This window comes from Narcine bancroftii, chromosome 8, assembly GCF_036971445.1.
Source record: "Narcine bancroftii isolate sNarBan1 chromosome 8, sNarBan1.hap1, whole genome shotgun sequence".
Taxonomy (NCBI): Eukaryota; Metazoa; Chordata; class Chondrichthyes; order Torpediniformes; family Narcinidae; genus Narcine; species Narcine bancroftii.
The window spans coordinates 139,952,970-139,965,536 of NC_091476.1; the positions used below are offsets into that span (position 1 = coordinate 139,952,970).

Sequence of the window (12,567 nt, forward strand, 5' to 3'; positions counted from 1 at the left end):
CAATGGTATGAGCATAAGAGTATTTTTCATTTCTGCCAATGTCCCCTCTTCTTTTGCACTTCTTTTTCCCTTTCCTACTCACTCCCTTTCTTTGGTTTAATCCTTGATCTCCTCTTCAATTCCATCTGGTCTCTCTTTATAGCACTTGTTCAGTTTCCAATACTGACAACCTTTGTCTTCTAATCAACCATACTCCCCTGTATGATTCATCTTCCTCAATCCCCTCTTTCTCTCGCGCTTCTCACTCATTCACCAATCCCAACCTTCCACCCTACACTTTTTGTACTTGTTCTCTCTACGTCCCCAGTCATGATAAAGGTCCTGGCCTGTTATTTCACCCATTTTTCTCTATTAATGCTGCTGGTCCTATTGAGTTGCTCCAGCAGATTGTTCAGCAGTCAAACACAATGTCTGCACTTTCCACCTGTGGTGCCCTGCATCTGCATTCATAGAACCACAGCACAGAAAGCAGGCCCTTCTGGGGCAAGTGCTGTGGATGAATGAGTCGACCCTCCAGATTTTTTGGGGGGTGGGGGGATGTAAATTAAAATTGGAAAGCTCACTGTTTCTACCATTGTGGTCTAGGCTGGAATACATTAGAAGACCATAAATAGAACATTACAGCATAGTACAGGCCCTTCATCCTACAATATTGTGCTAACCTACTCCACAATAATCTCATCCTTTCCAGGTCACACCCGTAACCCTTTGAATGTTCTTATTTTACCAGCCTTCACGACCACCCCCAGCAATGCATTCCAAGTCATTTATATGAAAATTGAAAAGAGCTGAGGTCCAAGAACAAATCCCTGCAGGTGCTTCTAAGTGATGATCTCCAGGCAGATTACATTCCATCTACTACTGCCCTCTGCTTTGTACAGGAAAGCCAATTCCGAATCCAAGTAGCCAAGGTTCCTTGGATTCTACTCCTCGTGACTTTCTTATTGAGCCAACTGTGGGGGCATTGTTTCTCAGGTTTATGTTTGGCCTCACCCTGGCAAAGGAAGAAGCTGAGGACAGTTGTCTGTGGAAATGGTGAAGCAAATTAAAATGGCTGGCAACCAGGAGATCAAAATCTTTGATATGCCTCTCTTGCATCCTCCACGAGCTCCTATGAAACAATGCAGGGCCATTACCAAATTAGAATATAAACCAGTTTTTAAAAATGAATGAAGTTAATGCTGAGGTTTCTATTAATACCAACAGGTTCAGTGGTCGCCTCACAATGAAACTATCCTGGCATCAAGTGGAACTGATCGCAGATTGAATGTATGGGATTTGAGGTAGGATTTATTTTTGCGATCACTGCTCTTGAAGTACCTCGTGTTCTTTGAGTTGTAAGTCCACATTCTCAGATACTGCTTGCTGAATGAAGTTTTATTTTAGTTCTGAGAAAATAGAATTTCCTTGTAAAAAATGCAACTGCTACTGGGAGTGCTGTGTCAGTGCTTTTTATCCTCTTCAGCAATTGAAGACATCTATTTCCCTTCAATAGGGTCATGATAGTTACAAAGAAAAGGGAAGTTTTGGTGAGTAAAGTCAGACAGGCCCCTTGAGGAATGTTGTTTGCTGAAAAGAGCTCAAGCCAGGCATTAGGGACCATGAAATGTTTGTGACGATACGAATTAAAGGCATTTTATTAAAAATGAGATAACCAGGAATGGATAGGACTGCTCAAGGGAATTTATGCATGGAATCTCAGGAAATAGGTAAAGTGTTAAATAAATGCAGTAAAATCCCTGTTATCTAGAATTCAAGCAACCGGCAACCTAACCAACCAGCAAATAAAATAAATAGGTAAAAAATACGAAAATGTGAAATTGGTGTCCCTAACAGTCAGTTCTCGAATGCACACAACACACAATCTCAAACAACTGGAAAATTCACTTTTTGGCATCTACCAATCCCCATAGGTGCAGGATACTGGGGGGGGGGGGTTTACTGTACTTTGCATTGATGTTCATGAAAGAGGGGGACATGAGGGATAGTGACAGAGAGCATAGTGTGGAGAATACTAATATCTTGAGGCATCTTGAGATCAAGAAAGATGGTGCTGGGTCTTTTGAAAAGCATTAGGATGTATGTCCTCATGACCTGATGGAAATATATCACAACTTATTGAAGGAGGGAAGATGCTTAGGTCTTGACTAAGAACTTTGATTCCTCACTAGCAACAGATGAGGTCCTAGAGGACTGGAGAGTAGCCAATGTTGTTCTTTTGTTCAAGAAGGAAAACAGTGATGATCCAAGAAATTATGGATCCTTGAGCCTCACATCAGTGAGAGGAAAGTTTTGAAGACAATTAGTATTGCATGAATTTGCAAAGGCATGGTCAGATTAGTGAGTTAGTACATGTTCGCTGGGCAGGGCATGTCTTGCCAATTTGATTATTTTTGAGGAGGTGGCAAAGGTTACTGAGGTTAGTAAAGTGAATTACTCACATGGACTTAAGTAAGGTATTTGGTAGACTGATCCAAACGTACAGATTCCCAGGAATTGATCTTTTGGATTCAGAATGGACTTACCCGAAGAAGACAGGGTGTAATAACAAGAGGTTGGAAGGATCCATGACCAGCACGATCAGTGTTAAGACTCCTGTTGTGCATAGGTGGGTGGGTTGGTAAGTTTGTAGATAAAACAAAGATCTGTGTTGTTGTGAATAGAATGTTTAAGTTTATTATCATCTGACAACACATGTACAACCAGTCATTTTCCAGACGAATCAGTATCTGTGGACCATTCATACATCATATTTGTATCCTCAGGCATTGTAGGAAGCAAAGGAAGAAGTTGCAAGAGCCCTGCTGGAGATGTTTGTATTATTGTTAGCCATAGATGAGGTGCCAAAAGGCCACAGGATGGCTAATGTTGTGCCTTTATTTAAGCGGGACTGCAAGGACAAACCAAGAAAGTTCAGATGAGGGGATAAAAAGGATAATTAAAGTGGTCGAGAAGATCACTAGGGACATTCTTTCCTCTATGTTCAACATTCACTAGGACTGTTGCTTCAATAAGGCTCAGAATTATTATGGATCCCTACCATCCAACACACAGTATCTTTGACCTTGGGACATCATGGGCTAGCCAACTGGGTTTAAAATTTGGTGGAAGGAGTCACAGGATAGAGGGTTGCTTTTCAAATTAAAGGTCTTTGATCAGTGGCGCGATGTTGCTTCCACAACTGTTTGGCATTTCTGTTAATAATTTGGATGGGTATGTAGGTGGCACAATTAGCATGTTTGGGGATGACACCAAAATTGGTGGAATAGTGGACAATGAGGAATTTTATCTAATATTACAATTGGATTTTGATGAAAATTCTTTTAATGATCCACTACCATCAGGAGGGAGGTACAGGACCATCAAAATTAGGACTCACCAGATACCCATTCTGAATTTTGTCATACTGTGTTGTTCATTATTATTTGTAATGTGTTGTTTGTTTTTAATTTTTGCTCTAGTAAAATTGGAGAGGAGCAATCACCGGAAGATGCAGAAGATGGTCCTCCAGAGCTGTTGGTTAGTCTCATGAATTTACCAACACAACCTTTTTTTTAATCATTTTTGGATTTCTGTAACCATTTCTAATTCTCCTCCAAATTGCCCACCCAGGAAGAGGTGGTAGGCAGCTGATGTTATGTAAAATTCTGGACAATGAGGCTGTCTGACTCTGGAACCCATCAGAGCTCAGCTCATTTCTGTTCCTCGAAGTCCTAAGAGTAGATGGTTCAACAGGGTCAGTATATTGACATTGTGGCAGATTTTCATTATTTTTCATTCCAATCTTGTATTCATTTTGAGAGGAATAGAATACAAAAGCAGGGATGTGATGCTGAGGCTTTATATGGCATTGGTGAGACCTCACATGAAATATTGTGAGCAGTTTTGGGCTCCTCACTGAAGAAAAGCTGTGCTGAGGTTCGAGAAAGTTCAAAGGAGGTTCACTGGGATGATGCTGGGAGTGAAAGGCTTGTTATATGAGGACCATTTGAGAGCTCTTGGCCTGCATTTGTAGAAAATTTAGGAGAATGAGGGGGGAATCTGTTGAAAGGCATGGACTGAGTAAATGTAGAAATCTTGATCTCCATGGTGGGAAAGTCTAGGACAAGAGGGCATAACTTCAGGGTTGAAGGGCATCCGCTTTGAACAGAGAGGCAGAGGAATCTCTTCAGCCGAGGGCTGGTAAATCTGTGGAACTATTGTCACAGGTGGTATGGAAGCTGGGTCGTTGCGTGTATTTAAGACAGATTGATAGATTCTTGATTAGCCAGGACATCAAAGGTGATGGGGAGAAGGCTAGGCAGTAGGGCTGATTGGGAAAATGGATCAGCTCATGTTTAAATGGTGGGGCAGACTTGATGAGCTGAATAACCTACTTCAGCTCCTATGTCTTATGGTCCTCTTACCTAAACAGTTTTCTTTTTGAAGTCAAGGAAATTGGTGTGTACTCGAGATCAATAACCAAGCATGAGAACTTCCTTGTCTATACATGAATCGGTCCCAGGGTGTTTGTCTACTACACATAATGGAACCTTCTGCACAATACTGTTTTAATACAGTTAGAAAATCCCTTCTGGGCATAAAGATGTCAACCAGAACTGGCAGCATGGTTGGTTTAGTGGTTAACATAATGCTGTTACAGTGCCAGTGATCGGGATCGGAGTTCTGATTGCGAGCTGTCTGTAAGAAATTTGTACGTTCTCCCTGTGTCTATATGGGTTTTCCTGGGGCCTCTGGTTTCCTCCCCCGGTTCGAAATGTACTGGAGGTTGTAGGTTAATTGGGTGTAATTGGACTGAAAGAACCATGCTGTATATCTTTTTCAATATTTTTATTGGTTTTATCAAATAAATGTTCCATAGGTATATAAGAATAAAATAAAGTGTTAACAAATCTCGTATAGCAATGCAAATAGAACTGAAACCTATTGTACATTAAAAAGAAAAACACTAAATATCTAATTCAATCGCCTCCCTTCATAGGCTACTAACACAAACAGTCCTCTACTAATAATTTTTAAAAAAGAAAGTAAACATTGGGTTCAAAAACCAAAAACTAGTTAATCTTATAAATCTTGAAAGTGACTAAGAAAAGAACCCCTGAAGAAACAAAGTTAAGATTCGTTTCAGTCATTTTCAAAAATGCTGTATGTATAAATTTAAACTTAAATTTAAAAAAATTTAAAGAACGCCAACCACTTTTTCTTTGCCATCTGAAAATCTGGTTACATTTTTTGTGCAGCAGTTTTATATGAAGATGTTGGGAAGGACTTGGATCTTTGGCTCTCATCCTTTTTAATTTGTTGATTTGTAAAGTACTTATCTGTTTAAAATTTACACTTTGATGAAAAGTTGAAACTGAATTTATAGAGTGCTGGCCTTACGGAGTGCATTTTTTTTGGTGGGCATTCATTATTCCTTTAGAACAAGACACTGAGCTGAAGGGAGCAAGCTGCAGGCTCCTTTAATTTAGCTCGACAGTGTAACGGCTGGTTTGACATCCCTCAAATGCTTTCAGTGCTTTAGGAAATGGAAGAACTTTGCTTGAGTATCAAAATAAGAGAAAATTATAAATTCAAAGTGAAATGAGGAGCATGAAAAAGAATCTGAGAAAGGAAAGATGTGCTGATTTAGGTTGGTGGAACCATGCAAATAATCTGTGTTTGTGTTTTAGTTTATTCATGGAGGACACACAGCTAAAATTTCGGACTTCTCTTGGAACCCAAATGAACCTTGGGTAATTTGCTCTGTATCTGAAGACAATATCATGCAAGTTTGGCAAATGGTGAGTGTTGATGCTTTGCTGCATCGGGGAGAATACTTTCTCTTTTATAAAACAAGAACACTTCAGTCTGATAAGATCATCGTAACCCGCCATGTTCACTCATCTGATATATTGAATATTGAATTGTTGATTGTAACAGATACAGTAAAAAGTGGCAAATATACAGTAATACAATAGCAATAATTAAATAGCAGTGTAAGGGGTAGCTTTGCCAATAGAGCAGGGTATAGATAAGAATGCAAACATGTTAGAGCAGGAAAGTACAGTTAACAACAGAACAAAGGTGTTGTCTTTTGACAATCAAAATCTGATGACAAGAAAGAAACTCTCTTTGAATGTGAAAGTAAGTGGGAGATGAGTATGGGTCCTCTCGCATGTTGGCAGATGGAGGTATAGATGAAGTTGGTGGAGAGGAGGTTGGTTTGTGTATGGCCTGAACTATTTTCACAACTGCAGTTTCTCGTGGGCAGAGCAGTTCCTGTATTGAGCTGTGATGTTTCTGGGCAATATTTTTTATGGTGCATCTGTAAAAGTTGGAAAAAGACCTTGGGGACATGATGAATTTCCTCAGGCCTCTGAGAAATTAGAATCTACAGTGTGCTTTCTTGGTTGTAATACTAATATGTTTGGACAAGGACAGGTTATTGATAGTTATTTGAAGAACGTAAAGCTCTAGTTTGTCACATGTACTAAGATGCAGTGAGAAAATTTGTTTTGTAAGCCAACCAGTTGGACATCTCATACATATTACATAAAATAATGCACAGTACAGAGTTAGAGAGACAGATCCATTGGTGCATAGCAAAACTAACAATTTTACGAGCTGGAGGTTCATTCTGAAGTCTGATAACAGCAAGAAAGGAACAGTCCTTGAGTCTGGTGATGCATGAACTCTTGCACGTTAGTCGTCTTCCTGAGGTGTTTGAGAGGCATTTGGACAAGCCCATGAATAAGGAGAGATATAAATCATGTTCAGGCAGTTGGGATTATAATTGTGTTCCTCTGAAGAACTTTTCAATGTTCTTTTTTCTTGACTAATGAATCTGCCTGCAGTGGCATTGACTACACTAATGTTTAGGTGAAACCATCCATCTTTAATGCATTGGCCACCCCAGGGTGCAACTTTGTTGAGCCAATTTCTCACGGCTCCACAGACCTGGGTACAGCTCTGATCTTGAGTGGTCTGTGTGGTGTTTGCAAGTTCTCTCTGTGAAGCTCTAGGCTCCCTCCATGCTTTACCTCTAAATCCCAAAGGTGTGCTGCTCGTGGGTGAATTAGTACCTTGGTTTTGCTAATGTTGAGAGCAAAGTTGTTGTTGTGGCACAACTCCACTCTCTCCCACCTGAATTCTTATTCATTTCCCATTTTGAATTGTGCTTCGCCACATAGTCTTGGATGTTGAGTGAGTAGAGCAGTGGGCTAAGTATGTGTCCTTGAGGTGTGCCTATGTTGATCCTCAGTGAGGAGGAGTTTCCAATTTGTACTGACTGGTCTTCTGATGAGGAAGTCAAGGATGCATTTGCAGAGGAGGGTGCAGAGGCCCAGGGTTTGGAGCTTGTTGACTAGCACTGAGGGAATGATGGTTTGAAGACTGAGCTGTAGTCAATGAAGAGTAGCCAGATGTATGTGTTGTTGTTATCCAGGTGATCCAGAGCTGAGTTGAGAGCCAATGACATTGCATCTGCTGTGGAACGATTATGATGATAGGCTTATTGCAGTGGGTCCAGATCTTTACTTAGGTACATGTTAACTGACCAAGACCAACCTCTCAAAGCATTTCATCATAGTAGATGTTGGTGCTACTGGGCAATAGTCATCGAGGCAGCTCACTCTGCTCTTCTTGGGCACCAGGATGATTGTTGCCCTTTTGAAGCAGGTGGGAACCTCTAACTGCAGAAATGAGAGACTGAAAAATGTGAGTTGGTTGGCACAGATTTTAAGTACCCTGTCAGGACCTGATGCCTTGCAAGGGTTTACTCTTTTACAAGATGTTCTGATGTTGACAGCAGAGACAGATACCGCAGGGTCCTCTGCCTCTGCAAGGATTTTTGTAGACACCACTGTGTTCTCAAACTGAGCGTAAAAGGTGTTCAGCTCATCAGGTAGTGAAGCATCACAGCTATTTATGGTGTTTGGCCTCTTGGTAGGATGTTGTGGCCTGTAATCCCTGCCATAGCTGGTGTGTTTCTGTCTCTAGCTTCTCTTAGATACCCTTCCGCAGGTCATACCTGGACTTTCTGTAGACAATTAAATCATCAGCCTTAAAAGCCCTAGACAGCTGTTTACGAATCTTTTGACACATCCATGGCTTCTGGTTGGGGAATTCCCAGTATGTGTGTGTGGGTATTCATTTGTCCATCCAGATCTTAATGAAACCTGCTCACCAAGAGGGTTTCCCTTAATCCTGCTCACCAAGGCCTTCTCATGGCCCTGTCTAGCTTTTCAAAGTCCTTGCTTAGGATCTTTCCTGGCAATCTTGTAATTCTCTAGAACACACATGTCAAACTCAGGGCCGCGGGCTAAATTTGGCCCATGATATAATTATATTTGGCCCGCAAAATCATATCAAATATGTATTAGAGCTGGCCGCTGCGCCAGTATAGCGCATGCACAGCTAATACTACAAATCCCAGAATGCTTTGCAAATGCGTTGGAGTCAGCCCGCTAATCGCCCCCACCTCCTCTCTTTACTTTCATTAGCATCTGCGACCTGTCGCCCAACTCACATGTGATAAACCCCTTACGAAAAATGGCCAAACGAAAGACAGAAAACAGGACCTTTCAAGACAGGTGGGAGACAAACTCTGACCCCAGAGTTTGATGAACTTGCATCTAAGAAGAGATGCCAAGTATCTGGTTTAGACCCAGGTGCATCAGAGTAAATCACAGTGTAGCAAGCTAAGTTTGGATTAAGTTTGAAAGATTGGATTTTCATTGAAGCAAGTTGTTATTTTTTTGACTTGTTGGCTTGTGAAAAAAAATACATTTAAAAGGAGCTTAAAGGCTATATCGTGTTATATGGCGAGCTCTCCACTGGCCATCGTGTCAGAGGTGCACCAAAGAAGAGGTACAAGGACTGCCTAAAGAAATCTCTTGGTGCCTGCCACATTGACCACCGCCAGTGGGCTGATATCGCCTCAAACCGTGCATCTTGGCGCCTCACAGTTTGGCGGGCAGCAACCTCCTTTGAAGAAGACCGCAGAGCCCACCTCACTGACAAAAGACAAAGGAGGAAAAACCCAACACCCAACCCCAACCCACCAATTTTCCCCTGCAACCGCTGCAACCGTGTCTGCCTGTCCCGCATCGGACTTGTCAGCCACAAACGAGCCTGCAGCTGACGTGGACATTTACCCCTCCATAAATCTTAGTATGCGAAGCCAAACCAAAGAAAGGCTATAGTGGAATATTATTTATTGAATATTTTATTTCTCATTTGTTAATGTTTCTTCTGGAAAGAGTTTAACCAAAACTATTATTAAACATTTATTTTAATAAGAAAAAGTTTAACATTACTTATGTTGAAAGAAGAGAAAACATGCAGATGTTGTTGAAAATTTTCAATAAATATTTAGTTTGGCCCACAACTTAGTCCAAGTTTTTAATTTTGGCCCTCTGTGAATTTGAGTTTGACACCCCTGCTCTAGAACTCCATCAGTTCCTATCTTCTGAAGCTTCTCATAAGCTTTTCTTAACTCTATTTTTCTACATCCCTTGAACACCATGGTTCTTCCGCCTCACTATCCTTTCCCTGCTTCAATGAAATGCACTTGTGCAAAGCATCATGCAAATATTCTCTGATGTTTGTCACATTTCTGCCACACCTTTCCCCAAGTATATCTCCCATTTTTATGCTGCCAAGCTCCTGCCCAATAGCATTGTATTTTCCCCTACTTCAATTAAATGATTTCCCAAATTGCCTATTTCTGTCCTTTTCCAATGCTATGGTAAAGGAGAGAGAGTTGTGATCACTTTCTCTGAAATGTTTACCCATTGAGAGATCTAACACCCGACCTGGTGCATTTCCCAATACTAGGTCATGTCTCCTCTGTTTGACCTGATGGTACACAATGTGCTAAGTTCATCAGGGAGAGGTTCTTCGAGTAACATGTTAATAACCAACTGGGAGGGTGGGGGCATATAACAACCTTGTTTTGGAAAATGTTCCATTGGGGAACATTTGGAAATAGTAATCCCACTTCCTTCAGTGTTCCACAAGAGGGCACAACTTCAAGAGAGAAGAGCAGCTGCTTAAATCAGGGATGCAGAGGAATTCCTTTAGCCAGAGAGGGGTGAACCTCTGGAATTTGCTACCACGGGCAGCTGTGGAGGCCAGGTCATTGGGTAGATTTAAGGCAGATTGACGAATATCTGAATAGTCAGGGCATCAAGGATTATGAGGAGAAGCCAGGGGAGTAGGGATGAGTGGGAGAAATGGATCAGCTCGTGATGGAATGGCAGAGCAGACTTGCCAGGCAAAATGGCCTAATTCTGCTCCTATATCTTATGGTCTAAGTTTCAAGATTATTAGGAACAAAGATAAAATTGGGCCTTGTAGAAAAGAATGATGTGGGGGAGGACAAATTCTGACATGATTTAGACAGGAGATAAGGGGAGTAAGCTGAGAGCAACTGTTATTAGGCAAGCTCACAAGTGATGTGTAGGAATTTTTAAGGACTGGCATGTTCCACTGCAAAGAAAGGGTAAAGGAAGGAGACTGAGTTGATAAAGGTTTATAAAATCATGACAGTGAGACTCTTTTCTCCAGGGTAAATGCATCACTGCAGGACAGGTGTATAACGTGAGGGGAAGGAAGTTTAAGGGAGATTGGCAGGGTAAATAGTTTCCACAGAGAGTGGTGGGTGCCAGGAATAGTTGTGCAAGCAGAAACACCAGTTATATTTAAGAAGCATCTTGGATAGATATAGGAATATGAAGGGGTTGGAGTGATATCTACCAGGTGCAAGCAGCAGGCTTTTAATTGAATTTTAAACAGAAAAACTGCACAGTAACAGGCCCGTGAACCCATGCATCCCAAATACACATGACCAATTATCAACCCTGTACTTTGGAATGTGGGCAGAAACTGCAGCACCTGGAGGAAACCTGGGGATAACGTGCAAACTCATTACAGACAGCGCCAGATTTGAATTAAAGTTGCTGGAATTATAATAGTGGTGTGCTAACCACTGCATTTACGGTGTTTGATTTGGACATCATGTTCAGAACACACATACTGGCTGAAAGGCCTTTTCCTGTGCTACACAGTTCTATTTCCATGCATAAGGATTTGAAAACAAGGAAGCCCCTTAAGATGTATAGATAATGTAGTTGGGTGTGGGGATACATAAAAAGTAATTAGGTCAAGGCTGAACATCACTTTCCAGAGTGTTTTGCTCACTGACCATTTTGGCTGTCTTTCTGATTGGAAGAAAGAGACAAAATAGACATACAATATTTATTGCTGTAATGTTTATTTAGTTCATGGCATTTTGAAACTATACCTAACAGTCAGTACTGTATATATTAATGCTTTCATAATTTGAGTGCTATTTTAATTTTTCAACAAGATTATTTTTCAAACAGGCTGAAAATATTTACAATGATGAAGATCCAGAAGGTGCTCCTGATCCAGAAGGCCAAGGCTCGTAGTTGGTTCTAGCTTTGAAACACATTTTTCTATACAATCGCGCTATTCTGCTAATGCTTTTTGGATGAGCTGTCGGTATCTAACCACCATCTCCAAAGGCAGGAGCTGGGATAGAAGTCTGTCCTCCAGTAAGGACCTTTTTTAAGAAAAATGTTTGCTTCTACCCCACAAGCCTAATGTCTTATTTTGCAGCCATTTGAGTAATATGCTAACACGTCTGCTTTTCTATTTGGCCAATAGAAAGTGAAGCAGCTTGTTTTCCTTGTGTACAATATGTATTTAAAGGCTTGTCCCTGGATGCTGCAGTGTTTTCATTGTTTCCTTTGAGATAAGAGTTGAACCAATTAAATATTCTCTGTGAGAGGATCTTACTAAATATAATGTGCATCAATCCCAATAAAAATATGTTTTTCTACATAAACTATTCTCTTGAATATTGTGTAAAGTTCTGGTCATGTAATGGGAGAAAAAATGTTATCAAGCTGTGATGATGTAATGAGGGGGAGGGTTATTATACTGACTGCTTGCTATTGGCTGTGGCTGTAGAGATGCTCCACCCTATTGGTATAACAGATGGAGATGCTTTCCCTCTGGTCTGTTCAGGAATGGTTATAGTCTGTTAATAAAAGCCCAGTATTAGTATAACGCTTGTCTATGGCATATCAATTTGATTAACAGTCTATAACCACTACTGAACTGGCCAGTGGGAAAGCATCTCCATCTGTTATACCAATAGGGTGGAGTATCTCTACAGTCACAGCCAAAAGCAAGCAGTCAGTATAAACCCCCCACCCCCCACCATTACATCATCAAAGCTGCAGAAAAGGTTTGTAAGGATTTAACCATGACTTGAGGATGACTTATGAGAGGCTGGGACTTTTCCTGCATTGAGGAGACTGAGTGGGGTGGGGGGGACCTTATAGAAAATCTAAAATCATGTGGAGCATTGGTAAGGAAAATAGTCCCGAGTCAGTAGTGTCTAAAATTAGAATGCATAGATTTAAGGTGAGATCAGAAAGATAGAAGAGACTTTTTAACACACGGTTTCTAAAGATCCAAAAAAAATGTTAGCCCCAACAGGATTAAAAAAAAGTTCAACACCTAACTTGCCCATGTTGAGCTCTGATGCTCCGT

General features: G+C 40.9%; 1 protein-coding gene across 3 annotated transcripts in view; it reads left to right on the plus strand.

Annotated features, from left to right (window-relative positions):
• The window catches only part of LOC138741257 (histone-binding protein RBBP4), a 57,714-nt gene extending 45,860 nt beyond the window's left edge, over positions 1 to 11,854 (plus strand). For all 3 annotated transcript variants that reach the window (XM_069895046.1, XM_069895048.1, XM_069895047.1), the window contains 4 exons: positions 1,207 to 1,283; positions 3,462 to 3,519; positions 5,673 to 5,783; positions 11,370 to 11,854. In XM_069895046.1, the coding sequence (XP_069751147.1) occupies positions 1,207 to 1,283; positions 3,462 to 3,519; positions 5,673 to 5,783; positions 11,370 to 11,435 (312 nt within the window). In that variant the 3' untranslated portion in view covers positions 11,436 to 11,854. The remainder of the gene's footprint in view (positions 1 to 1,206; positions 1,284 to 3,461; positions 3,520 to 5,672; positions 5,784 to 11,369) is intronic.
• The last annotated feature ends 713 nt before the right edge of the window (positions 11,855 to 12,567 follow it).